The sequence below is a fragment of the Acipenser ruthenus genome, chromosome 23 (genome assembly GCF_902713425.1).
Source record: "Acipenser ruthenus chromosome 23, fAciRut3.2 maternal haplotype, whole genome shotgun sequence".
Lineage (NCBI taxonomy): Eukaryota > Metazoa > Chordata > Actinopteri > Acipenseriformes > Acipenseridae > Acipenser > Acipenser ruthenus.
This window is the reverse complement of record NC_081211.1, coordinates 9,285,493-9,311,845: the sequence shown is the minus strand read 5'-3', so window position 1 is coordinate 9,311,845 and position 26,353 is coordinate 9,285,493. Positions and strand designations below refer to the sequence as shown.

The window sequence follows — 26,353 nt, the reverse complement described above, 5'->3', positions numbered from 1 at the left end:
ATGTAAGTTATATGTCAAATTACAGCTGGAAAGTGTACCGCATGTCCGTGAGTACATGATGACTGGTGGATAGTCGCTTTCCTTCAATTTCAGTCAGGTGCCGCAGTTCTGAGCAGCGCTTAACACAGGTGTGCTCCAATTGGATGGAACCATTAGACGTGCAAAAAACACCGCGAATTATAATTCTTTTTAAAGCACATTCTTTGAAATTAAACACACACATGACCAATTCGCTTCGCATGCTTGTCCCAGATCTATAGCAAAACCAAAGCCTCGTTATTTTTGTAATTAACTAATTAATTGCGTTCAATTTCCCCGCTCCCCCTCCTTTCTGAAATGGTCCTTTCCGCTTTCTGGGGAGAGGTGTATTTCCACTAGGACACTAAATGAAAAGAAATCAGAAAAAGCAAAGTGATAACAAGAATTAAAAGGTTTGTGAAATGGATTCGTGTGACCCTGAAAAAAATGGACAAGAACAAGACCCTGGTAACGACTTCGGTAAGGAATTAAGCTTATTGTTTTATGCGTGTAATTATTGCATTAGGCAGTTAATAACACAAAGCTAAATAGTTTGAACGGCGTTTAGTTAATACACCCTCGAGACCTGCCAATTTACTGTGATTCCCAATACTAGGCCTATTTAAATTGCATTCAATAATAATGCGGCCAGGCTTTATTTAGCACAGCGTTTAAGTACAATAGCGCAGTGCACGAATTTAGTCGTCCGGGAGTTACTTTTAGTGAAGTATCAATTGAAGTCGCGAGTTCACCGTGCGCTTGTTTTTATACAATTTGTTCATGTCTAATGTTAATTCTTGATTTGTTTATTTATTTATTTATTTGTGTAAATCTCACAGGCACCACACTGTAAAGGCATTCAGCACAATTGTAATAATAAAGTAATATATTGTGTGTGCAATATATTGTATAATTAAGGTGACCAGATTTTGAAGTCCTTAAACTGGGACAGTATGGAACCATTGTGAATAACTTTTAACTTCCAAGTTACGGTGAAGCGCTGTAGTTTCTATTTCCACTTTGGTAATGTTTGATCTAATATCCTATTGAAAGTGAATGTAGAGACTCGTGGTGATATTCAGAGAGGAATCTTTTACTTTCAAAAACTTGTTTTTGTGAATAAATTATCTTATTGTTTTTTTAATTTAATTTCTACACAACTAGTTATTACATTACACAGTAGCAATTCAATAATATCAAATTCTGAGATTCTTAATTCACACACACACAAAAAACTATTGCTGATTACTGCTGCAAATCTAGTCCCTTTTATGTCAAGGAAACTGCATTCTCATTCTCTCTCTCTCTCTCTCTATCTCTATCTCTATCTCTGTGCGATCCTCCTCTTCCTCCAGTGTTCAATCTGCAAACCAGGCCCTTCCTGTATGAAAACAGATCTCATTATTAAATGATTACTTCATAGAATCATCTATTTTTTTCACAATATAACATTTCCTCCTGTTTAATATCCCTAGTATTTGTTATGTATATTGTGTTCCTATTGCAGTTTCTGCTTGGATTAATAGATAATATTGATTTCAGCCTCTTTCTACTATTTAACAAGACTCATACATGTCCGATGATGTGGAGGGAAGCCCAAAGGTGATGCAGTGTGTTAAAGATCCTGTCTTTGGACTGTGTGCATGAACCCCACTGCATCCCCCAGAAGAGTCCCCACCTTTTCACCAATAATCCGCCTTTCTGAGTTTTAGAAGCTGCCCTGATTACAGAAGCTGGAATTTCCTTCTGAAGCAGTTATTAAGTCTGGTAAATAGTCATCCAGGTAGGGAAACCCTTTCAGTTTCTCTGAATAGTTGTATTTCCAAACCCCCTCTATTAACATGCTGTAAGCTGACAGGTATCTCTTCAGACCTGTTGCATTGTGAAATGTCCTGTCTATTCCATTATTTTCAATCTATGCAGTTTTTCGGTACCAGTGATCATGAGAAAGCATCTTCTGACGATCTGAATTGGATAACTACACATTTTATGAAGGCTCATTTCTTTGCTGATCATGGCTGGAGTTCATTTTTTTGAGTCAACAGTATCAAATGAAATGTCACTTTCCCTACAAAATAATCTTCATTACCTATGTAATAGCCTATGTAAAATGTGCAGAGGTTTTCAGATTGTCAGGAGGTACTTTCTCTTTATCATTGATTGGTATGAAAAACTGCACAGACAAGGCAGGAAATGCCATACAGTTAACATGTGTTTCACAGATTCTGTTTTAAGTGATACTTGTTGTCTTAAAACATGTTAAAAAGGACATTTGGAAATAAAACTATTTGGAGAAACAAAGGGATCGACTCCACCCCCAGTAATTCAGCCCTGACCTTTGCCTCTTTCGCTGAAGAAAAAACATGTTTTTATCAAGGTGTTGTTTTTCTTCTATTAAACTAATAGCAGTGATAATTGATGAAGTAAAATATTTATAAAATACCTTATATAGCAACAGATAGCACCAAATGGAGATTAGATAAAGGGGCATTCAGAACAGAAAATAGGAGGCACTTTTTTACACAGAGAATTGTGAGGGTCTGGAACCAACTCCCCAGTAATGTTGTTGAAGCTGACACCCTGGGATCCTTCAAGAAGCTGCTTGATGAGATTCTGGGATCAATAAGCTACAAACAACCAAACGAGCAAGATGGGCCGAATGGCCTCCTTTCGTTTGTAAACTTTCTTACTCCATTCTCTCTTATTTTTCTTAAACTTTGCAGGATAAAATATACAGCTTCTAAAATACATTTAACACAGAAATATAAATAAGGGGTCACCAAATTAAAAATAGATGTATCCTGCCTCTAAGGCAGCTTATTTAGATATTTCTAAGAAGAAATTAAGGTAAAATTAAATGAGGACATGTTCTTGTTTTCTATTGTATCATGTCAACTATCAATGTAAATACATTTTTAAAGAAATTAAATGGGCACATGTAGACCTGAAACTATTGTATTTAATTATTACTTAAACAACATAACATGTATACTTAAATAAATAAATAAGTCTTTTTACAATATGATTTTCAAAAATGTGAACATACGTTTCTTAGAGGGTACCTGTGGTGAAAGTGAATATAGAATTTCAATAGAAAATATACAGATGCACAAAAGAAATGCAACACTCAGGTCTAATGGATTTAATCAAATATTTTAAATCTAGATATCAAACAAAAACACAGAAAATATGAACAAACATGACGCACTTTCAAAATGAAAACATGATAAAGTTAGTATCGGGTATGACCTCCCTGAGCATTAACACAATCCTGGCAGCTTTGACGCATAGACCTGATCAGCCTCTGGATAAACTGCTGTGAGATGTTCCGCCATTCTTCCTATGCAGCTATAGCCAGCTGGTGAAGGTTGGCTGGTCGCAGTTGTCTCCTGTGAATGGCACTGGTGATTTGGTCCCACAGATGTTCTATTGGACAGGTCTGGAGAAAAAGTTGGCCATAGCAAGACCTCGACATTGTTTTCTTGAAGTCATGCAATTGTAATCCTAGCACTGTGTGGTCTTGCATTGTCCTGCTGGAAAATCCACACTTCTGGATTGGCTTGCAGGAACTGTTGCCTCAAGGACTTCATCAATGTATCACAGAGCAGTAAGGTGGCCCTCAATCTGCACCAAAGGTGTTCTTGTGTTAAAGGAGATTCCTCTCCACATCATCACACTTCCACCGCACCAAGGGGTTGGCTTGAACAACTCAACACTCAGCATAAAGCTCACCACGAAGTCTCCACACACGTTATCTTCCGTCAGGTCTGTCAAGGGCAAAACGGCATTCATCGGTGAATAAAACACTCCACCACTCTCTGCCATCACCTCAGATATTCTCTGTCCCACAGAAGACCGCGATTTCATCTTTCAGCTGTCAACATGTTGCCCCTGAATGGCCTCCGAGTATGCAAATCATTTTCATGCAGACGGCGAGCTACAGTCATTCTGCTGATGCGCAGGTTATTTCTTCCTGGAATTTCTCATGCTGTAGCCACTGAAGCGGAAACGGGACGGAACGAGCGTGCCAAGAAAGGTGTGACTGTCCCGTCCAAAACGGGACATCTGGTCACTTCATGTATAACCGTATTGGTTTGATATTCGGATTGTTTAGCATTCCTAGTTTGTGAAGATCAGAGAACATTGCACTGCCGATTAGTGCATTTACTTTTGTAGCGGAGCGCAGTACCGTCTCTCTTTACATTGAATGTGTGGAGTCCCGTGCTGAGCATGCAAAAATACCTCTCCCGGACACTTTTTAGAAATCTATTCCTGTTTTTTTTATATGTTGTGTAATAGACCTAAAGTTAGATATATGAAGGTTGAGATCCTCAGCAACAGGTTCTTATACAAGAATTAAAGAAGTGCTGAATACGTTCGGAGCAAAACCATTGAACTGAGACACAAATAAACTAGGCTACACAAATGAATTTGCAGACGCGCTGACACTAACACAGCATTTTTGTGGTGTGATACTGTTAGTCCCCAACCGGGCACACATAAGCAGTACGCATCACAAGACTTCTGCTCGAATGTTATAGAGATATGGAATGGCAGTTGTCAGTGTCACACAGAAGGCTGTGGCCAAAGGGTTTGCATCACCTAGAATTGTAGGATTGAGACATAAACTATATGAACATAATTTAGATATTTTATTTAACGTCATGTAATCAAAGAAACTAAAATGATTTTGCAAAGGTCTACCGGAAGCCATGATAGTGGTACACTATTTCATGTTAGATTTGGATAAAGGCAGTTAATTCTATAGGGAGATGCAAAATGTTTGACCATAGTTGTATGCAGTTGATAAATGGGTCAGTGAATCCCCAGAATGAAGGGGCTCCCTGGACTGAGTGGTGAATGTAATTCCCCCCCATATAATCTACTAAATAAAAACACTGGTTTGTTTGTCACGGTTGCTTTTCTGTCATCTATATGCAGGTGTATGAAATGAGCGATCAGCTTAGCAAAGAAACATACAATATGTCACTGAAGTGATAACAAATATATTTTTTTACCGTCTCAGCAAGTTATTTTGTAAAAAATAGTAGTGAACTACAGAAATGATAAAGGCAGAAAATGATAACGGACATTGGACCGGAACAGGACATTTGCAATGTCGGACCTGCTCCGACATGGACCCAAGGGGTTAAGTAACATTGGCAGCGATATTGGTGGTAAAATGCCGGCCTGAAAGCAGTACTGCCCTCCATGTTGGTCCGCAGGTATTAGGGACCCCCAAAAATATCACAACTCGTTCACCTGTCTACATTTTCAAAGCGTGTGCGACGTGGATTTCAGCTGGAAAGGATGTCTTTGGCACACTGTCAGGAGTATGAGACTGGGGGGGAATAAGGAGGGGTGTCTATAAGTCACACTTACACATGAACATTGTGTTGATATATGGAAGGCATTCTGGTCACAAACATGTTATTTACAACATGTTTCAAATATTTAGTACATGTTCTGATTTTAATTTAGTATGTCTTGTAATTTTAAAACTACACCTTTTAAATATAATGGAATTCCAGTTATTATCATACCTGTGGGTGTTCACATGTATCAAACACACTGCTGCACAAATGTGCCTCCAGCTACTATAAAGTATTTAATACCCTCCTCAAAGGGCCTTGTGTTTTACTTCAGGCCTTACCTGTACAGGTGAGATAAAGCCAGTTCCGTGCAGAACACACGTCTTACTTGACCGGCATTCATTTCTGCCTTCAACTTTGAATCCTACTTTTGAAATGCAATCAGTTTCCTGTAACATCCAATCCTTTCCATAATAAGCTTAACTGTTTGTTGAGTATTCACTTTGTTAGGACCTTCGTTCTTATGTCTCCTGTCTCCTACGTCATTGTGAACAGTAAAGGACTGTAGAGGAGTGTGTGTGAAGACAGCTGCCAGGTGTGCAATCTGTTGTTCTTGAAGGTAATCTTCAGTCCCTCCACTGTGATCTCACTCCCACCTGCACAGCTGAGGAACCAAGGAGAGCTCCCGTGCTGGCAATGCAATTACCTGAAAAACCAACACAATAATACAGCCACGTTACTGTTTAATATGAGAAGTAGTATCTTTTTTCTGATTGGATTATGTTGGTTTTTTGGCAGTGTTTGGAGAGGTAGGTGCAGTCCCTAATGTTTTGAAATCCACTTACCTTACTTTAATTGGCTTCGGTACTGGCTTTCGATTGTAAGGTATCCCTAACTTTAAAGTATTCCTGAAAGCAATACACTGTTGAGCAACTCTCTGCTTCATGCTGACCAGCAGATATTAGAGACCGGCCGTACTCTCTGTTCTTCCTTCTGTGGAAATGTTAAGATATTAACAGTGTCATTCACCTGTCTGTTCCACAGGGTGTTCCTTCCCCGGTCTGTTCCGCAGGGTGTTCCTTCCCCGGTCTGTTCCGCAGGGTGTTCCTTCCCCGGTCTGTTCCGCAGGGTGTTCCTTCCCCGGTCTGTTCCGCAGGGTGTTCCTTCCCCGGTCTGTTCCGCAGGGTGTTCCTTCCCCGGTCTGTTCCGCAGGGTGTTCCTTCCCCGGTCTGTTCCGCAGGGTGTTCCTTCCCCGGTCTGTTCCGCAGGGTGTTCCTTCCCCGGTCTGTTCCGCAGGGTGTTCCTTCCCCGGTCTGTTCCGCAGGGTGTTCCTTCCCCGGTCTGTTCCGCAGGGTGTTCCTTCCCCGGTCTGTTCCGCAGGGTGTTCCTTCCCCGGTCTGTTCCGCAGGGTGTTCCTTCCCCGGTCTGTTCCGCAGGGTGTTCCTTCCCCGGTCTGTTCCGCAGGGTGTTCCTTCCCTGGTCTGTTCCGCAGGGTGTTCCTTCCCCGGTCTGTTCCGCAGGGTGTTCGTTCCCTGGTCTGTTCCGCAGGGTGTTCCTTCCCCGGTCTGTTCCCGGTCTGTTGCCCTCCTCGTGTGTGTTCCATCTCTTCCCTAAATTACTGACCTGATCTAATGTAACCCTCTTGCACATCTTCGTGAGTTCATTATTTATTAATACCTATCCAAGCCTGGGGACAGGATGCCTGCTCCCCTGCTTGCTGTGTGCTATACTACAGGTATAGGGACTCTGTGTGCATAGCTTGCTACAGGCTTCTGCAGATTGAATTGTAACCTTTTCATGTAGTTCTGCAGGATTTGTGTTTTCACACTGACTTGCACCCCTGTTTGTGTTGCAGGCCGGAGAGAGCTGCTCTGCAATGAGCTGGTGAGCGAGACAGAGAGTGGACGAGGGGGGAGTGAGGGGCCGGGGTCTTCCAGTGAGGAACGAGAGGAGGAAGAGATGGAGGAGGAGGAGGAAGAAGAAGAAGAAGAAAGAGGAGCGCCAGAGACCCAGGAGACCTCTCCCCAGCCTGGCTATCGCACTGTCCTGATCAACAGCGTGTCTGTGGAGGGGGTGACAGAGGGCCGTGCCATTGACTCCGAGGAGGACAGTTTCTGCGTGCTGCAGGTGGAGGAGCAGCCCACCCCTCGGGAGAGCACCCCTTTCCTGACATCGGAGACCATACCCTCTGAGTGCCAAGTCAACTTCGTGACTGTCTGCGGGCGTGTGCCGGGGTTCTTTGAGAGGAACGAGCCCTCGGCGGAAGACTTTGTCCAGCTGCCTGCCTCCTACTGCCCCCAGGCCTCTGTGGGGATCTACCACGAAGAGGAGCCAGAGCAGAGGGGGGTGCAGGGAGCCAAGAGGTCCTACCAAGCCCTGGGGGACAGCGATCATGAGCCCGGGGACCTCAAGCTGGGCACCCAGGCCTCCTCCTCCTCCCCCCAGGGCGATGGCCCCCTCATGCTGCCTTCCAAAGTGCTCAGCCTGGCCGAGTTCCAGCCTGTGGACCTCAAAATCAACCCTGCCTACGCCACCCGCCGCCACACCCGCTACGCCAGCCAGGCCAAGGGGGCGTACCCCCACTACCGGAGCCTGAGCGAGTCCCTGACACCGGATGAATTGGGGGACAGCATTGCCATGCCACCCCTGCCCAAGAAGAAGACCAGGACCCTTTATAACACTGGTAAGGACCAGACCGGGGCACCGAGGTGAGGGGGGCTGCATTTACTCGGGGGATCTTTTGGTAAAACTGTGAGAAACCATGAGTTAAGTAGACCAAAGTTTTGCCAAGTGTATGCAAACATTTCAGCTAATGCTTTCATCAGTGGCAGAATATATAAATTTAGCAGATCTGCACAGATCACCAGCGAATCATCTGCAAGAGATGGGCAGATGTGCTTTGAATTTATCCCATTTTGTGTGTGGGTAGCATTGTGTCTAGGAGGGAGCTTGGTGCCTCAATCTCTCTCTCTCTCTCTCCTCTCTCTCTCTCTCACTTTCTATCTCCCTCTCTCTACTCCCTCTCCCTTTCCCTCTCCCACACTCCTCACTCTTTCTCACTCCCTGTCTGGTGCAGACCAGCTGGAGGAGTTGGAGAGGATGTTTCAAGAGGATCACTATCCAGACGGGGAGAAGCGCAAAGAGATCGCCGCTGCCATCGGGGTCACCCCACAGAGGATCATGGTGAGGGAGCCCCACTTTCTTACTGACACAATCATTTTGTTATTTTTTTTTTGTTAAAGAAGCACCAATTGAAATTCTAAAATGAATGGTAAAGAAACCTTACAAACCTTTAATAAATTGTCTGGGTTCATCTCTGGTTTGGTAGCTTCATTGGGTGATTTTTACCTTTCTGAAAACAATGGTGCTGTTGGGGATTTTGAAGTAACACTCTATCTCTGCTGATTACCGATCTCTCTCTCTCTCTCGCTCTCTCTCTCTGTCCGTGTGTGCTGTCTGTAACACTATCTGATCTGTGTAACATTCTCTCTCTCTCGTGGTGCATGCAGGGAGTGTGTGGGCGAAGTCTTGGATTGAGTGTGTGTAAGAGCTGCCGACTTTACCTTTTCTGATTCTTTTAAAAACGGTATTAAGAAGTTATCCGGTTAATTAGAGGTTTTTAAAAAAGTAAGCTGACAAATATCCCCTTTGAATAGCTGACACGTAGGCATGGGGTAAAGACAATCCTGGAGCAGTTCTGTCCCCTAGAGAGGTGTGGGGAACAAACATTGATCACATCTGAGGGATCTAGGATCTGAGCAGCTCACACACAGCAACTGTGACAGTGGAGACGGTGTGGGGAGAAGTGGAGATGCAGGTGGAAATGGGCAGCTGAAGGGACTGTAGCAAAGAGTGGTCGGTAGACGGCAGCGAGAGCGCTGGCTGAGGAGTAATGGACAGTGAGCCGGAGAGCAGAGCAGCTCTGCCAGGAGGCGGGTCACTAAGCTCTGGAGTGTGGCTGCTGCCAGCGCCGTTACTGAGGGCTCCCCCGGGACTGAGAGCGATGGCGTGGGAGGCTTCACTGACTCCTCTCTCGCCTCGGGATCATCAGGAAGCCAGCAATCAAAAGGGAGGATACAGTGTGCAGAGTATAAGATAGTTTTTAGGAAAAACGAAGGGAAATAGAGGGGTTGTAGTGGAGAATTATTTCCCTGATACTAAATTGTTTGTCAGCTCTGTAAAATATTTATTGAAGAATGGCTCAGGCACTGAGAGCTTGAGCGATCAGCAGATGGAGATTGAAGAACGTGTTCATTACTCAGGCACTGAGAGCTTCAGCGATCAGGAGATGGAGATTGAAGAACGTGTTCAGTAAACTCAGGCACTGAGCGCTTCAGCGATCAGGAGATGGAGATTGAAGAACGTGTTCAGTAAACTCAGGCACTGAGAGCTTCAGCGATCAGGAGATGGAGATTGAAGAACGTGTTCAGTAAACTCAGGCACTGAGAGCTTCAGCGATCAGGAGATGGAGATTGAAGAACGTGTTCATTAAACTCAGGCACTGAGAGCTTCAGCGATCAGGAGATGGAGATTGAAGAACGTGTTCAGTAAACTCAGGCACTGAGAGCTTCAGTGATCAGGAGATGGAGATTGAAGAACGTGTTCAGTAAACTCAGGCACTGAGCGCTTCAGCGATCAGGAGATGGAGATTGAAGAACGTGTTCAGTAAACTCAGGCACTGAGCGCTTCAGCGATCAGGAGATGGAGATTGAAGAACGTGTTCAGTAAACTCAGGAACTGAGAGCTTGAGCGATCAGGAGATGGAGATTGAAGAACGTGTTCAGTAAACTCAGGCACTGAGCGCTTCAGCGATTAGGAGATGGAGATTGAAGAACGTGTTCAGTAAACTCAGGCACTGAGCGCTTCAGCGATCAGGAGATGGAGATTGAAGAACGTGTTCAGTAAACTCAGGCACTGAGAGCTTCAGCGATCAGGAGATGGAGATTGAAGAACGTGTTCAGTAAACTCAGGCACTGAGAGCTTCAGCGATCAGGAGATGGAGATTGAAGAACGTGTTCAGTAAACTCAAGCACTGAGAGCTTCAGTGATCAGGAGATGGAGATTGAAGAACGTGTTCAGTAAACTCAGGCACTGAGCGCTTCAGCGATCAGGAGATGGAGATTGAAGAACGTGTTCAGTAAACTCAGGCACTAAGCGCTTCAGCGATCAGGAGATGGAGATTGAGAACGTGTTCATTAAACTCAGGAACTGAGAGCTTGAGCGATCAGGAGATAGAGATTGAAGAACGTGTTCAGTAAACTCAGGCACTGAGCGCTTGAGCGATCAGGAGATGGAGATTGAAGAACGTGTTCAGTAAACTCAGGCACTGAGCGCTTCAGCGATCAGGAGATGGAGATTGAAGAACGTGTTCAGTAAACTCAGGCACTGAGCGCTTCAGCGATCAGGAGATGGAGATTGAAGAACGTGTTCAGTAAACTCAGGCACTGAGCGCTTCAGCGATCAGGAGATGGAGATTGAAGAACGTGTTCATTAAACTCAGGCACTGAGCGCTTCAGCGATCAGGAGATGGAGATTGAAGAACGTGTTCAGTAAACTCAGGCACTGAGAGCTTGAGCGATCAGGAGATGGAGATTGAAGAACGTGTTCAGTAAACTCAGGCACTGAGCGCTTCAGCGATCAGGAGATGGAGATTGAAGAACGTGTTCAGTAAACTCAGGCACTGAGCGCTTCAGCGATCAGGAGATGGAGATTGAAGAACGTGTTCATTAAACTCAGGCACTGAGCGCTTCAGCGATCAGGAGATGGAGATTGAAGAACGTGTTCAGTAAACTCAGGCACTGAGAGCTTCAGCGATCAGGAGATGGAGATTGAAGAACGTGTTCATTAAACTCAGGCACTGAGCGCTTCAGCGATCAGGAGATGGAGATTGAAGAACGTGGTCAGTAAACTCAGGTGCGGTCCCTGTAAAGTCGATCACAATGATCAGGAAAGGAATCATTTTTTTCTATCTCTGTTTTTTCTGTTTCCTCTGTTGTTTAAAGAATGGGGAGGGGATGTTGTTTTAAGTCCCGGGTCCTCTCCGAGTGCAGGAATAGTAGTTTGATTCTCTGAGGATTTTAAACCTCTTTCTCTTACCGTCGATGAAGCAGTTAAAGGACGCCTGCTCATGGTACAATCGATTAATTGAGCAGAAGACGCTTGTTTTTATCAATGTTTACGCACCCATCGACGGTAGGGAAAGAGTAGCGTTTTTACAGACATTGGACAATGCCCTGGCAGACTGCCAGATAGAGATTTGAACTGCACAGAGAATGACCAGGTGGATCGGAATCACACTGAGCCACATGCGCAGTCTGCCACAGAGCTTCAATGGATTTTTGAAAAATATGAAACATTTTAACACAAATAAAAGGCAGTATACCTGCTGGTTATTCCTAGGGTCAACAAAAGCAACACGAAAGGCAGGGCTTTTTCTTGTAGAGCTGCTAAATTATGGAATACTCTGCCTTCGTTTGTCAGGAAAGCTGGGACCGTTACAGTTTTCAAGTCAAGACTAAAACACACTTTTATAAAATGGCTTTCTTATCTTAGTGGGTTTTAAATGTAACTTTAAAATTGCTGCTTTTGTATTATGTGTATACTGTTATTTAAATGGTCTGACTGTGGCAGTTGTATGTGTGACATGCTATACAAATGTATTGTGGTTTGTTCTTTTTTTTTCTCTGTACAGTGCTTTGCGATACTTTTGTATAACAAGTGCTATATGAATGAATGAATGAATGAATGAATAAATAAATAAATACATGGGTAAAGGTCAGGGGTAATGCTGTCTCTCTGGCCAGATTAGACCGGTTTTACTGTTTTAAAAATAATTTTGGAATTTTTAAATCCTGTTATCACACTGGCTTATCTGATCACTGCTTGGTGGTCTCCAGTGTTTTAATCCCCTCTTTTAAAAGGCCTGTAGTGCCTATTGGCATTTTAACACACTTCTAACCAGTGACACTCATTTTAAGACATTTTAGTTTCTTCTGGCGGAGGGCACAGAAGAGCTCTTTAGTTCCCTGAAGCAGTGGTGGGATGTGCAGCTCCGCCAGTTCTGTCAGCAGCATGCTGTGAGTGTCACTAGAAGCATCAACGAGTCGATGAGAGTGCTGGAGACGGACATTCTGGAACTCCACTGAACTCTAGAGTCCAATCCAAATAGGAGGCTAGTTGAGGACTTCAGAGTCTCTCAGTACCCCCTTGAGAGACTTCCAGTCAATGTCATCAGCCCAGATAAACTGGACTAAGAGCTGTGCTCTGCTGGTGGGGGATGGAGGGGTGCGGGCCTCCAGACCTGCCATCTGGGCTGCACTGGAGACATGGCGGTTTTAAATACATGGAGGACCAGGCCAGTGAACGGAAGAACTGGGAGGGGTTGCTGGACGAGGTGCAGGGGTGGCTGCTTGCACAGCTGTCTTGCAGAGGCAGGACCCTCATCATTAATAACCTGGTGTCCTCTACACTGTGGCACAGGCTGGTGTGTGTAAAGCTGCCAAAGGGGCTGTTGAAGGAGGTGCAGAAATCGCTGCTGGATTTCTTCTGGGACGTGCTGCACTGGCTGCGACAGGGCATGCCATACCTGCCCCAGGAGGAGGAGGGGGGGCAGGGACTGATTGACATCACCAGCAGAGTCGCTGCCTTCCGGCTGCAGTCTGTCCTGAGGCTGCTGTATGGTCCTGAATCCCTGCCATAGAGACCGCTGGCCTGCTACCTGCTTCGCAAGGTGGGGGAGCTACAGCTGGACACAGTGTTGTTCTTCACAGACAGAGGCAGGGAGGATGTGTCTGTGCTGCCAGCCTTCTACCACAACCTGCTGGAGGCCTGGCGCCTGCTGAGGGTGCAGAGAGAGGAGGGCTCCCTCACCCTGCAGTGGCTCCTGGAGGAGCCCATCCTCCACAACCCCTGCCTGGACACACAGAGCACCCACTCCTTTGGTGTCACAGGTCTGCTCGTCCGTGCCAGAGTCACACAGCTGTTCCACCAACTTCGAGCTGCCCTGCCCACAGAGAGGCTGTTACTACTGGGTCAGGTATTCTTGGAAAACCAGACACACAGACCAGCTAGCTAATTTCCTGCTTGGCCAGGCCAGGATGGCTGTTTACAAGAGCAGGAAGAATAGGGTAAACGGTTGTGAGAGCCAGCATGCTGTGCATGTTTGTAGTAGTTGTGTTAAATGTAGGGTTACATTAGAATTCCATTACTACAAATGGATGCACAACAATGACATGTTTGATGTAAGCTGGTGTTTTTAATGGTGCTCTATGTGAACTCTCTATGATGATGAACTGAGCATCAATCTGGAAATGCTGATTTAGCTGGTCTCTCTTTAAACTGGTAAGGTTATTTGATCTTGTGGAAATGTTTTTGTTGTACTGTCTAATTTAATTGAAAATAAAGTGCGATTAAAAGTAAAATCTGAGCTGTGTAATAGTCTCTCTCTCTCTCTCTCTCTCTCTCTCTTTCTTTGTCTCTGTCTCTCTCTGTGTGTGTTGTCTGTAACCCGCTATCTCTGAGCTGTGTAACAGCCCCTCTGTTCTGTAGTTCAGTAGTGTTCCTCTCCCTCAGGTCTGGTTTCAGAACCGGCGAGCGAAGTGGCGGAAGATTGACAAGACCACCCAGAAGCAGGATAAGAAGTACACTGGCAGAGGCGCGGCGTCCACCCTGCCCACCACAGCCATGCAGGCGCCCCAGGTCTCCGGACACATCCAGCTGACCGCCGCACCCCCTGGGTAGGACTGGAGGCAGAGCTTTAAGTGATGGGAGCTCATAGAATAGCTGCATGGCATCTGTTACTACGCAGAGTTAAAGACAGTCTCAGGTTGACGTACCCAACACCGCTCTAGAGCGTTAGAAATGTGTGTCCCAGAGGTGGGGTGCTGATGGAGTGAACGTGTTTGTAACGGAGGTCTTGTGTGTGTGTGTGTGTCTCAGAGGCGGGGTGCTGATGGAGTGAGCGTGTTTGTAACGGAGGTCTTGTGTGTGTGTGTGTGTCTCAGAGGCGGGGTGCTGATGGAGTGAGCGTGTTTGTAACGGAGGTCTTGTGTGTGTGTGTGTGTCTCAGAGGCGGGGTGCTGATGGAGTGAGTGTGTTTGTAACGGAGGTCTTGTGTGTGTGTGTGTGTCTCAGAGGCGGGGTGCTGATGGAGTGAGCGTGTTTGTAACGGGGGTCTTGTGTGTGTGTGTCTCAGAGGCAGGGTGCTGATGGAGTGAGCGTGTTTGTAACGGAGGTCTTGTTCAGTGTTTGTCTCAGAGGCGGGGTGCTGATGGAGTGAGCGTGTTTGTAACGGAGGTCTTGTTCAGTGTTTGTCTCAGAGGCGGGGTGCTGATGGAGTGAGTGTGTTTGTAACGGGGGTCTTGTGTGTGTGTGTGTCTCAGTGGCGGGGTGCTGATGGAGTGAGCATGTTTGTAACGGAGGTCTTGTTCAGTGTTTGTCTCAGAGGCGGGGTGCTGATGGAGTGAGCATGTTTGTAACGGGGGTCTTGTGTGTGTGTGTCTCAGAGGCGGGGTGCTGATGGAGTGAGCGTGTTTGTAACGGGGGTCTTGTGTGTGTGTGTCTCAGAGGCAGGGTGCTGATGGAGTGAGCGTGTTTGTAACGGAGGTCTTGTTCAGTGTTTGTCTCAGAGGCGGGGTGCTGATGGAGTGAGCGTGTTTGTAACGGGGGTCTTGTGTGTGTGTCTCAGAGGCGGGGTGCTGATGGAGTGAGTGTGTTTGTAACGGAGGTCTTGTGTGTGTGTGTGTGTCTCAGAGGTGGGGTGCTGATGGAGTGAGTGTGTTTGTAATGGAGGTCTTGTTCAATGTGTGTTTCAGAGGCAGGGTGCTGATGGAGTGAGCGTGTTTGTAACGGAGGTCTTGTGTGTGTGTGTCTCAGAGGCAGGGTGCTGATGGAGTGAGCGTGTTTGTAACGGAGGTCTTGTGTGTGTGTGTGTCTCAGAGGCAGGGTGCTGATGGAGTGAGTGTGTTTATAATGGAGGTCTTGTGTGTGTGTCTCAGAGGCAGGGTGCTGATGGAGTGAGTGTGTTTGTAATGGAGGTCTTGTGTGTGTGTGTCTCAGAGGCGGGGTGCTGATGGAGTGAGCGTGTTTGTAACAGGGGTCTTGTGTGTGTGTGTGTGTCTCAGTGGCAGGGTGCTGATGGAGTGAGTGTGTTTGTAATGGAGGTCTTGTTCAATGTGTGTTTCAGAGGCGGGTTTCAGATGCACAATCAGCCCATCATGCCCCGGTTGGCAGTGCAGCAGAACCAGAACCAGATCCACTTCACCAGCATGCTGGGCAGCCCCTCCAATCCCACCAGTACGTACAGAACCTCCCTTATAAAGGCTCCCCAGGGTACACTTGCACAGCCATTCTGCAATTTTCACCTTTGATTTTCCCATGTTTATACTATGCATTTACCACAGTTTATGTTATGGTTCTGCAATATCCGAGTTATCTTAACTAATGTCGTCATCATCGTCTTCTTCACATCCTGGGGACTTTTTCAAACTCTCCTGTGGCCTCAGAGAGCTCTGCAACATGCCCAGCTTGGATACCAAAGTGTAACAATCATTACCTTGCCCCCCTCCAGCTCTCTACCTCATTTGTCCACTATGCTGTTTCTTAGTGGTGTATTCCTTACATTCTCTGGGGTTGAGTGTTGTTCACTATGCTGTTTCTTAGTGATGTATTCCTTATGTTCTCTGGGGTTGAGTGTTGCAGGGAGACAAGTCTGTGGCTGCACTCTGGTTTTAAACAAGTCACTAGGATGCCATTTTATCAGAAAATGATACAAAGTGAATCTAAAGAAGAAGAATACAGTGATATAACAGTGACACATCAGCAGCAAGCTGCTCTGTAATGAGTTGTGAGAATGCATGCGCCCTGTGTTACCCCGTGCTTGACAGGGAGCTGACTCTGCTCTCTTGACAGGCCTGGCGGTGGCAGCGGAGATGGGGCTGCAGCTGGAGTACCTGCCTGCGATCCCCAGCCCTCCCCCCCTGCGCAGGGCCAGCCTGCCCCTCAGCGCCTCCTTCAACCCCTCCAACCACCTGGTGCCCCTGACCCTGGACACACCCGAGAGCGGGCAGGAGGGGCACGGCAGGGAGGGGCTGAACTACAGCCTGCAGAGCGATGGAACCACTGGGTGAGCGAGTGAAGGGGAACACCACCGTTAGAAAAGTCTACGGTGTTTATTAATATATTTGACATACCTTACTATTATTTACAGTGCTTGCCTATACTTCACCATGCTTTCACTGTGCATTATTGCACTTGGCTGTGCTTATACTGTGGTCAACTTTTCTAAGGGGTAATTGAAGAGACCAGCAGTCATTTTGCTTGTGACCTGAGCTGCCCGATTTGAACCCAGGCCTCCAGCAGTGACAGGCACTACAGGCCCGTGAGAATTCGAGTGCAATATAGCTAGGCGGGCCCCTGAAAGCGTGTAATTAGGACAAGCTGTAGTTTCTTTATTTTCCCAGTTTGGGTACGCTGCCCAGGGCAGACCGCAACCGCAGCACCACAGAAAATTTAAACTGAGGAATCTCTCAGGCCACAGGCTCCCTGCTCAGCTGCACAGCCACTCTTGTGTTTCTACCCTCTGCTCAGGGTCTTGAAGTTTAAACTGCATCACATCAAAGGCTGTGCTGGAGCTGTGCTATTCCGGGCACTCGCTTGTTTCATTGAAGAAACTCTGCTTCCATGATCAGTGTGCAGCGAGTGGAGCACAGGATGGATTTTCAGCAAATACTGGGGGTGTGGTCACTTTATTAGGAACAACCCCAGCCCTTACAAAGGAAGTGTCCGTCCGTGTAGAATATCTTTCAGTGTGGTGGTCTGCGGGGCACAGCTTCGTGGTCAGAAACGCTTTCCAATGTGACATTAGAGAAGTTTAAGATGCACAATACCTCAATCTCTCTTTTTGTCATTTTTTTGAATGTGTTGATCATGTAAGCCAAGGGACAGAATGGCACTGACTACAGTCAGGCACAGTGTTGGCAGGCAGGCAGGCAACCCTAACCCCTCCTGTCTCCCTCTCTCAGGTCCAACCCCTCTCCCCTGTGTGATTACAGCGAGCACCTCAGGACCTCCCTCAAGGTGGAGCCCCCCCCCCAGCACTATCTCCACGGCAACCAGAGCGCGGGTGGCCTGGCCTCATTCCAGCTCGGCCAGTTTGCACAGCAGCACGGCAGCCTGCTGGTGACTCACAGCCTGAACGAGGGGCAGCTCCCACAGTACCAGCGCCTCCCCTTTATCAACACCACCTACCCGACCAGCGCCAGCCTGGCCCCCACCCCTCCCGTCGACGCCAACCCCTCCTACCTGACCTACGGAGCCAACCCGGGGGTCATGACCTACAGCACGGGGGCCGGCCACGGCTACTACCAGGGCCAGGGGGGCAACCAGATCCTGCTGCAGCCAGGCGTGCACGGTGGGTGGGAGACGGGCTTGCGAGGTGAGGGAGAGGCGGGCGTGTGCGCTGGGGGAGAGATGGTGGGGAGAGATGGTGGGGGAGAGATGATGGGGGAGAGACGGGTGTGTGTGGTGGGGGAGAGATGGTGGGGAGAGATGGTGGGGGAGAGATGATGGGGGAGAGACGGGCATGTGCAGTGGGGGAGAGATGGTGGGGGAGAGACAGGAGTGTGCGCTGGGGGAGAGATGGTGGGGAGAGATGGTGGGGGAGAGATGATGGGGGAGAGACGGGCATGTGCAGTGGGGGAGAGATGGTGGGGGAGAGACGGGTGTGTGTGGTGGGGGAGAGACAGTGGGGGAGATGGTGGGGAGAGACGGTGAGGGAGAGACGGGCGTGTGCGATGGGGGAGAGACAGTGGGGGAGATGGTGGGGAGAGACGGTGGGGGAGAGACGGGCGTGTGTGATGGGGGAGAGACAGTGGGGGAGATGGTGGGGAGAGACGGTGGGGGAGAGATGGGCGTGTGCGATGGGGGAGAGACAGTGGGGGAGATGGTTGGGAGAGATGGTGAGGGAGAGATGGGCGTGTGCGATGGGGGAGAGACAGTGGGGGAGATGGTGGGGAGAGACGGTGGGGGAGAGACGGGCGTGTGCGATGGGGGAGAGATGGTGGGGAGAGACGGGAGCTTGCTTTGTTTTTAAAGGTTTTTTAGGGTCCTCATTCAACACAATTTGCTGATCGTGTCCGTCTCTATCTGTCACGCTTTTCTGTACATGGTGAACACGATAACTGCCTAATTTTGCACCAATCCACCAAACCTTTATCATGCACTGCTAGCCTCGGGTAGACGTTTCGGATTGCATTCAGCTCTAATCTGATAGAAACTCTTGGTTTTATACAAATGTGGTTTAAAGAGAAGGTATAATATTTTTCCTAAATAACTGATGCATCAACACTTTTTTATTCAAAAGCAAGAAGCAATCAAAAAAGCAACACAAAAATACAACTGAAAACATGCATGTACACAATTATACACAGCCGTGTGAATGCAAGCATTGAGAAAACTTTTTTATTAAAAAGCACAAAGACATCCAATTTTTACATTTTTTGAATTATTAGATTCTGCAGTTTTCGTCTCAAAACCAATGTAAGCAAAGCACTCCAGTCGAGCAGCCTGCTAGGAAAGCAGGGAGTTCTGGGTCGCTGTAACAGCTAGGTGAGGCCATTAATCGATTTCATGGGTGTTTTAATTGAGGCTCACAAAATAAGATCAATCAATAATCGATTTAATAGATACATTTTTGCATCTCTGTAATTTAACCTTCACAGTGTTGGATTGCACGTGCATTTGTTTTTCATGATGTATAATTTGACCCTTGTGCTCTTTGGCTGTTCTCTTGCTTTGTCAGAGAGACTCGACTCTTGCAGGACTCCCAGGGTTATCATTTGGTATATATTCTTATTCGAATACAAATCTAAACACTAGTAATGTACACGAAGCACACTGATGATAAGTGACTATGTCTTGTTGTGTATTGAGAGTGAGGGCTGCGATCGCTCCAGTAGCCCGTGCTTCCAGGCAGGACCCTGGGGGACAGGCTGAATGTATCTCTAGCTCACGAGTCGCTGGAGCGGAGCGCTGAGCGGACATTTCCAACCCGCTCTTCACAGCACTGACAAGAACTGAGCATGGGTTTATTTTTCTTAAATACATGTTCGGCCATGGAGTTTGCACAGAAAAATGAAACAAAGAAGGTGACAAATACAGCTGCGGTCACTGTGCAGTATTTCCCATCATGCCTGTGCATGGGAACCATTCATTTTCCAGTTTCAAACCACAATTAGGCACTTTCATGTTTTGCAGACTTGAGATTGCATTTTTTAAAAAAGCTTTTTTTATATATTAAATGTGATTGGCGTTGCACTTTATAATTCATTATGGAGAGAAACATATATCTTCTCCCGATTTTATGGAGTTGCATTCTCCCTCTGTCTGCGGTTACTATATACCAACATAGCCTATATTGTTTTTATACAGTTCTACGGTTATGCCCCAATACAGCGCTGTGAACACAGTTTATATTTTCTTCAATCTTAAGATAGTTAATACACTACAGGGTGGTCCGTCAGCCCCGTTGAGACTCACTCATGTGTTTGTGGATTGCTTTGAGCTCCCTATGCAATACTTGGATACAAACAAGCCCAGTATAAAGCTAATTTGATACGAATCATATGCAAAGTTTGAACTAGGTGAGTACACCGTTCACAGCATCGTAAGAACCTGTTAAAAACCTGTTCATTGCAAGATGAGATTTCCTGACTTTTGTATTTTCAATGTATGCATTTTTTCAGTACAAATCAATAATAATGAGAAAGTGTCTTTGAATTGAATTAGAGAACTTCTCTGAGCACATTGTCAGCTTTTTTCTTTTATCATAGATGGGGATATTTTTTTTTTTTTTTTACTTGGGTCAAGCTGTGCTCTGTACGATTAAATCGTATTCATTTCTGAATGTACATTACATCTTTTCATCTGCAATTGGCAACACAGTGGGGGGAAAAAAAAGTTCATCATTTTAATACAATGTGAGTGGAGCGGGAATCTCAAGCAGTGGAGCGGAGTGGAAGAAAGAGCGGAGCGGAGCGGAGTGGAAGAAAGAGCGGAGCGGAGCGGAGGATATTCTGGGCGGTGAGCGGAATTTTGTCAGCGCTCACATTCTCTGCACATTACCTAGCTCAGTGCACAGTCGGCCTTCACTGTAACATGCTATCCGTTCAGTAAAACAGAAACGGCAGAAGGTAATGGCCCCCTTGGATCTGATCGCTTAGGGATGAGGGGTAGTAGTATCCCACAGCTAAAACTACATTTTGGAAATGCAGACAAACCTGACTGCCATCAAGTTTTCAGATTAAAAGTGGAGTTCCTGGAATGGTAAACTCTGGAAGGATGTAGTTCACAGGCACCCTGGAATTACTTCTGCTGGGGAGTTACTTGCTGCTTGTCTTGCAGGCATCAGGTGTTGGGTGTCTCAGAATTATTTTATGCTAAATTCAGATAAAACAGGTTATGCTAGTGGCTCTCAGAACCAACTAAAACGTGGGATTACATGAGCTCCACCATAGTAATTTCTCATTAAATCTTAAACTAGAAATGAAAAATTTGGGGGTCATCTTTGATCCTGATCTATCATTTGAGACTTATATTAGGGAAGTTACAAAAGTATCTTTTTACCATTAAAAACATACTTTTATATAACGGCTTTCTTATCTCATTGTCTTTTAAATTTCTACATGTTTAACATTATTATTTATTTATTTTTTATATGTCATTTTTTTAATATGCTATTTAATATGTAACAGTTGTGTGTGTGTGTAACATGCCGGGGGATTTTTATACAAAGCTATTGTGTTGTGTAAATGGAAATGCATTTTTTCTTGAATGTACTGTACAGTGCTTTGTGATCCTTTGTATGAAAAGCGCTATACAAGTGTCATAAGTAAATGATATTTGAGTGTGAAATTGAACTTGATTGTGGGGCGCTGTCTGCAGTTTTAATGTAGGTCTCAAACAAACAGCAAGCCGGGGAACAGGGAGAGGAGCCTTCCTGCTGGGTCTGTGTTGCTGGGATGAGAGGCGAGGAGAGCTGCCTCTGCCAAATACTCCTGGGCTTGACCGCTAAAAAAAACAGAAACCTAACCTTTAATTCAGACGGTTAAAGAACCAGAGTTCTGTTTGAGACATTTTATTACATTTTTTTTTTAGACTTCTAATTATTCCGTTTTTACAAACTTGCTTTTTTTATCTTAGATTTCCTGATTTTACAATTCAAAGCATATTTGTTGTCTCAGTTTTTGTTTGTATTACATTTTTTGTTTTGTTTTTAATGTATTTTTTTGTGTTTTTGTGTGAAGCGCTTTGGGATCCTTGTGATGAAAGATGCTATAGAAATGTGAATTGTATTGTACATAAAATACAGAAGCAGCTTGGTTATCTGGACACGTGTGGCACTATGGTGGTGTTTCCAGTACAGTTCACTACTCTGTGTGCTATATTTATAGCTTTTTATCTCAGGAGGTTTCATCATGCAAGGAAAAGTCTTAAAGAATTTCACAATTGTAATTCGATGGGCCCAGAGTTCAAACAACTCACATTCTTGGTGCTTTGTAAAGTTTTCAGGTATTCAGTGGTTCAATGAGTTAGTCTGGCCCTGAAATATTCATTTTTTTTCCTTTGTGCTTTTACCCTTGAATTCCTGGGACTGCTTTATAAATGTTTCCATGGCAACCTCGTCAGAAACCGCTCAAGTCTGAAATCGCTCGAATAGCAGCCATCGACCCGTGTTTTATGTATTTTTTTAAAAAAATTTATTTATGTATTTGAATTCCAGGTGGGATGACAGCTTTCCAGGCCTTTCCCTGGAGTGACATGTACAGCCAAGCCGGACAGTTTGCCCCGTCGCTCTATCAGAGAACAACGCAGTTCCAGGGCCTGACCCGTTGCCCTGGCGACCAGGGCCTGTACCAGCAGGCCCCAAACCTGGGGCCAGCCCAGCACTACATCCAGGTCCAGAGGCCCGGTGGTGGGTCAGTGCAAAATTTCTACCAGGGTGCCCAGAGGATAGTCCCGGCCCAGAGCATGTACCAACCTCCCAGGCCCACCCAGAGCGAGTTCCAAACTGCAGAGCGCTCGGAGTGCCAGGGTGAGCCCGCAGGGAAGAAGGACCAAGACTCCAACAACAGTAAGTGTGATTACAGTACAGTACACAAGCGCCCTGGCAGCCAGTGCAAGCAGCAGATGGGTTCCAATGGGACTCTCCTTCAGAGGGGGAATTCTCACAGGTCAATGTCTACATTGTGAATAATATATTTAGCAGAAATAGATTCATTCATGCATTCGTTTTTATTGTTATCTTAACCTGTTTCTTAATAAAATGAGCCAATGTGGTTTTGGGTAACAGGGTAAAATTGTTTTTGGTGAATTAGTGTGTGGGTGTGTGTGGCCTCCTAACAGCTCTGAGCAGCTAGACTGTGCCTGACCTCATTACAGCTTCTCCTGTCCTTCCTCAGGATGGATTATTTAGAGTTTCTGTCTTTATATGGACATGCTTTTAACAGGGAGAGGAAGCTGAGGTCAGTGAGGAACTGCATGCTCGCGGTGCAGAAATAAACCAGACATTCTTACCTGATTTCAGCTTTCCCTCTCAGCTCAGAGTCTTAGATCACACTCAAGAAAAATGTAAACTATTTATATCCATGTGTCTGTATGTCTCTGTTTCTAAGGTCAGGGTCACAGTCTCACATGCTGTGTCTGTGTCTGTGTTTCTAAGGTCAGGGTCACAGTCTCACATGCTGTGTCTGTGTTTCTAAGGTCAGGGTCACAGTCTCACATGCTGTGTGTGTGTCTGTGTTTCTAAGGTCAGGGTCACAGTCTCACATGCTGTGTCTGTGTTTCTAAGGCCAAGGTCACAGTCTCACATGCTGTATCTGTGTTTCTAAGGTCAGGGTCACAGTCTCACATGCTGTGTCTGTGTTTCTAAGGTCAGGGTCACAGTCTCACATGCTGTGTCTGTGTTTCTAAGGTCAGGGTCACAGTCTCACATGCTGTGTCTGTGTTTCTAAGGTCAGGGTCACAGTCTCACATGCTGTGTCTGTGTTTCTAAGGTCAGGGTCACAGTCTCACATGCTGTATCTGTGTTTCTAAGGTCAGGGTCACAGTCTCACATGCTGTGTCTGTGTTTCTAAGGTCAGGGTCACAGTCTCACATGCTGTGTCTGTGTTTCTAAGGCCAGGGTCACAGTCTTGCATGCTGTGTCTGTGTTTCTGCAGAGACAATTGAAAAGTAAATAGTCACCTCCAGGTGTGGTGAGCAGATCGATAGTCCAGGACTGGCTACAGGTCCTTCTTGTGTTTCAATCCCAACACCTGCCCCAGGAGAGCACTGCACACACAGCTGTTCATCGAGAGAGCGAGCGAGAGAGTGAGAGAGAGAGAGAGAGAGAGAGAGAGAGAGAGCGAGAGAGAGAGAGAGCGAGAGAGAGAGAGAGCGAGAGAGAGAGAGCGAGCTCCTTTGTCTTTCAGTTACACACATAATAAACGTGTCCATTCCACACAGCTCTGCGCGGTCTCTGTTTAGCTCCATGTCTCTGTATATCTCTGTCTCGACCAAGTGAGTGAGCAAGCAGGGGAATCTCAATCCTAACCTAAACGCTCTCCAGTGTGCCGGTCAGTCCGAGGGTCCCCCCCCCTCTCTCTCACTCCTCTCTCTTCTCTCCTCTCTCTCACTCTCACTCCTCTCTCCTCTCTCTTCTCTCCACATCATCAGACCCACACTGGCCAGGGGGAAAACATCTGGCCCGCGTGGGTCTGGTGATGTAGACTTTTCAAAGGAATCTTTAATGTAAAACTCAAACAAATATAGAAAACATTAAGGGTAATGCCTTCATTAGAGTTGGGGCTAGTTTTAAAACATGTTCAATGAATTGAAGTGAAGCCGATAAGATCATTACAGTAACACCCTGCTCCTGACAGAGTGAATCCTCATCCTTCACAATGAACACAAAGCTGCACTGGCTTTCAGGTCTGCTCTCTTTTAAAAAGCTTTTGATTTCCCTGTGCTCCTGCTGTCACTGAGAAATGACAAAGTATCCTCCTGTTTCACAAACGCAGCCTTTTAACTGTGTGAGCAGGAAGTGAATTGGAACTCTAGAATTGTAGAATTCCATTTTTTGTGTGCCTCCATTCTTAGAGGCATTTAAAAATGACCAAATAACAAAGCAAGTGCAGTCTTGCACCGCGTAGTCATGTATGTGTTTTAATCCGAGGTTCATTAGTAAACAGAAAGGTACCGGATGTTGTTATTAAGGAAGGGGGAGAGCATGTTTGTTTCTAGATCTAATGTACTGCCCTTGATTTACAGCAGCTCCCCTATACAGTAAGCTTCAGGTTCTCTTCTGCTTGTGGATCAGAGTTTTGTGTCTGAGGAACAGGAGCAACGACACGTTGCGAAGAGCGTTAGTTTTTTATGTTTTGCCATTTCGGGTGTAAAAAACTAGTCATTTTCTTACTCGGCGCATCCTAAAATATATGGTTACGGTACACTCTGTCATTCAGTTCATGGAACAGGAAAGTGTTTTTTTAATTATGTTATGTATATAGAGCTCTGTTTTGCTACAAAAACCCCTGTTTTTTTTACACTGTTCATTATTTTCAAACAGTTTAATTGTTGCAAATAGCTGCCGGATCTGGGAAGCAGCACGAATGAAACCTTGGCTTTAATGTGCCTTTATACAAGGATAGAGGCTCTGTCCGTTTAACCAGAGTTATTTCTGATTAAACTCATATGAGAGAATTTAGCCGTGTCTTTGTTACTTATTTGTGTTCCCTACAATGCAGGATACGTTAATACAACTGGGTTCAAATTAAGAAACGCTGTGTTATATCCTGCCATTGATTTTTTTGTGAGTAAATGTAAAGCATAACCATGGGGAACCTTGGTGAACTTTTATAATGGTGGAGAGAGAAAATCAATTGGATCAGAAAGAGTGTTGGGGTAACAGGTTGTATTTCACAGTCTCTCTCTCTCTCTCTCTCTCTCTCCTCTCTCTCTCTCTCCTCTCTCTCTCTCCTTTCAGATTTTAACCCGGAGATGGACACATAAATGCTGTTTCTGTTTCCCTGGGGTCACAAGACTGCTCAGCACCTGCTGTATTCCAGACCAGAGACCCGGAAAGACTGAGGCAGGACACCGAGAGCATGATCTGTGAACTTGCTGTGTTGACACTTTCTGAAATTCACAAACGGAAATCCTGTTTGAACCCCGTGCAGCACAGAGCTCAATATAGCCAGTGCAATTTATTTTCAAATTCAAATTCAAAGAACAAGTTCACACCCCTGACCTACACTGCCACCTTTTTGTATTTTTATGCATATATAATATATAGCAGTCTGCCTCAGGACACCCTTTTTTGTCTATTTCTGGATGGTTTTGTGTTTTTTTTAAGTTTATTTGCATGTGTTTGCTGGCAGCCATGTGTTCTGTGGGAGGGCAGCTCTGTTGACGTGCCTTTCCCAGACACATGACTGAGCTATTTTTGAAGATAACTAAGAATTGTCAGGTTAACATAAGTTTATTAAATAGTATATATTTTTACCAGAGTTTTTTGTTATGGGTGTGAGATTTGTCTGTGTCTGAGAACATAAGAACCTTTACAATGAGAGGAGGCCATTTGGCCCAACTACAGAAAGCTCGTCCGGTCCCCAGTAGCTGAGAGATCTTCGAACCGTTCAGCTGTGTATTTAAAGGCAGTGTCTTCATCAACACATTTGTGCATCAGGATTACTACAGCCATGGCCAAAGGTTTTGCTAAACTTAGAAATGTAGGATTTAGGACATAATTTTAAAAAATAAAACTATATGAACATAATTTTGTGTAATCAAAGAAGCTATAAAATTATATTGAAAAAGTATACTGGAAGCCATAATAGTAGTACAGTATTTTATGTTAGATTTCGAAATGTTAAATTGTTGTCAGTTGTTTTTCGTTCAGTATTTGGAAAAATCACAAAGCGGTATGTAATTCAATATGTTAACGTAGCATTATTCAGCAGGTTTCATTTGACTTTATGAAGCAAAAT

At 45.5% G+C, this 26,353-nt stretch overlaps 1 protein-coding gene across 2 annotated transcripts; it reads left to right on the top strand.

Annotated features, from left to right (window-relative positions):
- On the top strand, positions 1-25,871 carry LOC131699747 (homeobox protein NOBOX-like). Of its 2 annotated transcripts, none has more exons than XM_058997729.1 (9): positions 1-498; positions 7,186-8,013; positions 8,407-8,513; positions 13,902-14,065; positions 15,514-15,623; positions 16,239-16,452; positions 17,351-17,763; positions 22,108-22,458; positions 25,351-25,871. In XM_058997729.1, the coding sequence occupies exons 1-9, from the start codon at positions 441-443 to the stop codon at positions 25,374-25,376; spliced, it is 2,271 nt and encodes a 756-aa protein (XP_058853712.1). In that variant the 5' UTR covers positions 1-440; the 3' UTR covers positions 25,377-25,871. The 2 variants fall into 2 exon arrangements, with proteins under 2 accessions (XP_058853712.1, XP_058853713.1); XM_058997730.1 differs by having other exon boundaries at positions 3-498; positions 17,351-17,739.
- The last annotated feature ends 482 nt before the right edge of the window (positions 25,872-26,353 follow it).

Bases quoted from the DNA above. Each gene is read 5' to 3' on its own strand.
- LOC131699747 (XM_058997729.1), top strand. From the start codon at position 441: ATGGATTCGTGTGACCCTGAAAAAAATGGACAAGAACAAGACCCTGGT. The intron at 499-7,185 runs GTAAGGAATTAA...TTTGTGTTGCAG, and splicing joins AGACCCTGGTAACGACTTCG to GCCGGAGAGAGCTGCTCTGC. The intron at 14,066-15,513 runs GTAGGACTGGAG...TGTGTGTTTCAG, and splicing joins CTGACCGCCGCACCCCCTGG to AGGCGGGTTTCAGATGCACA.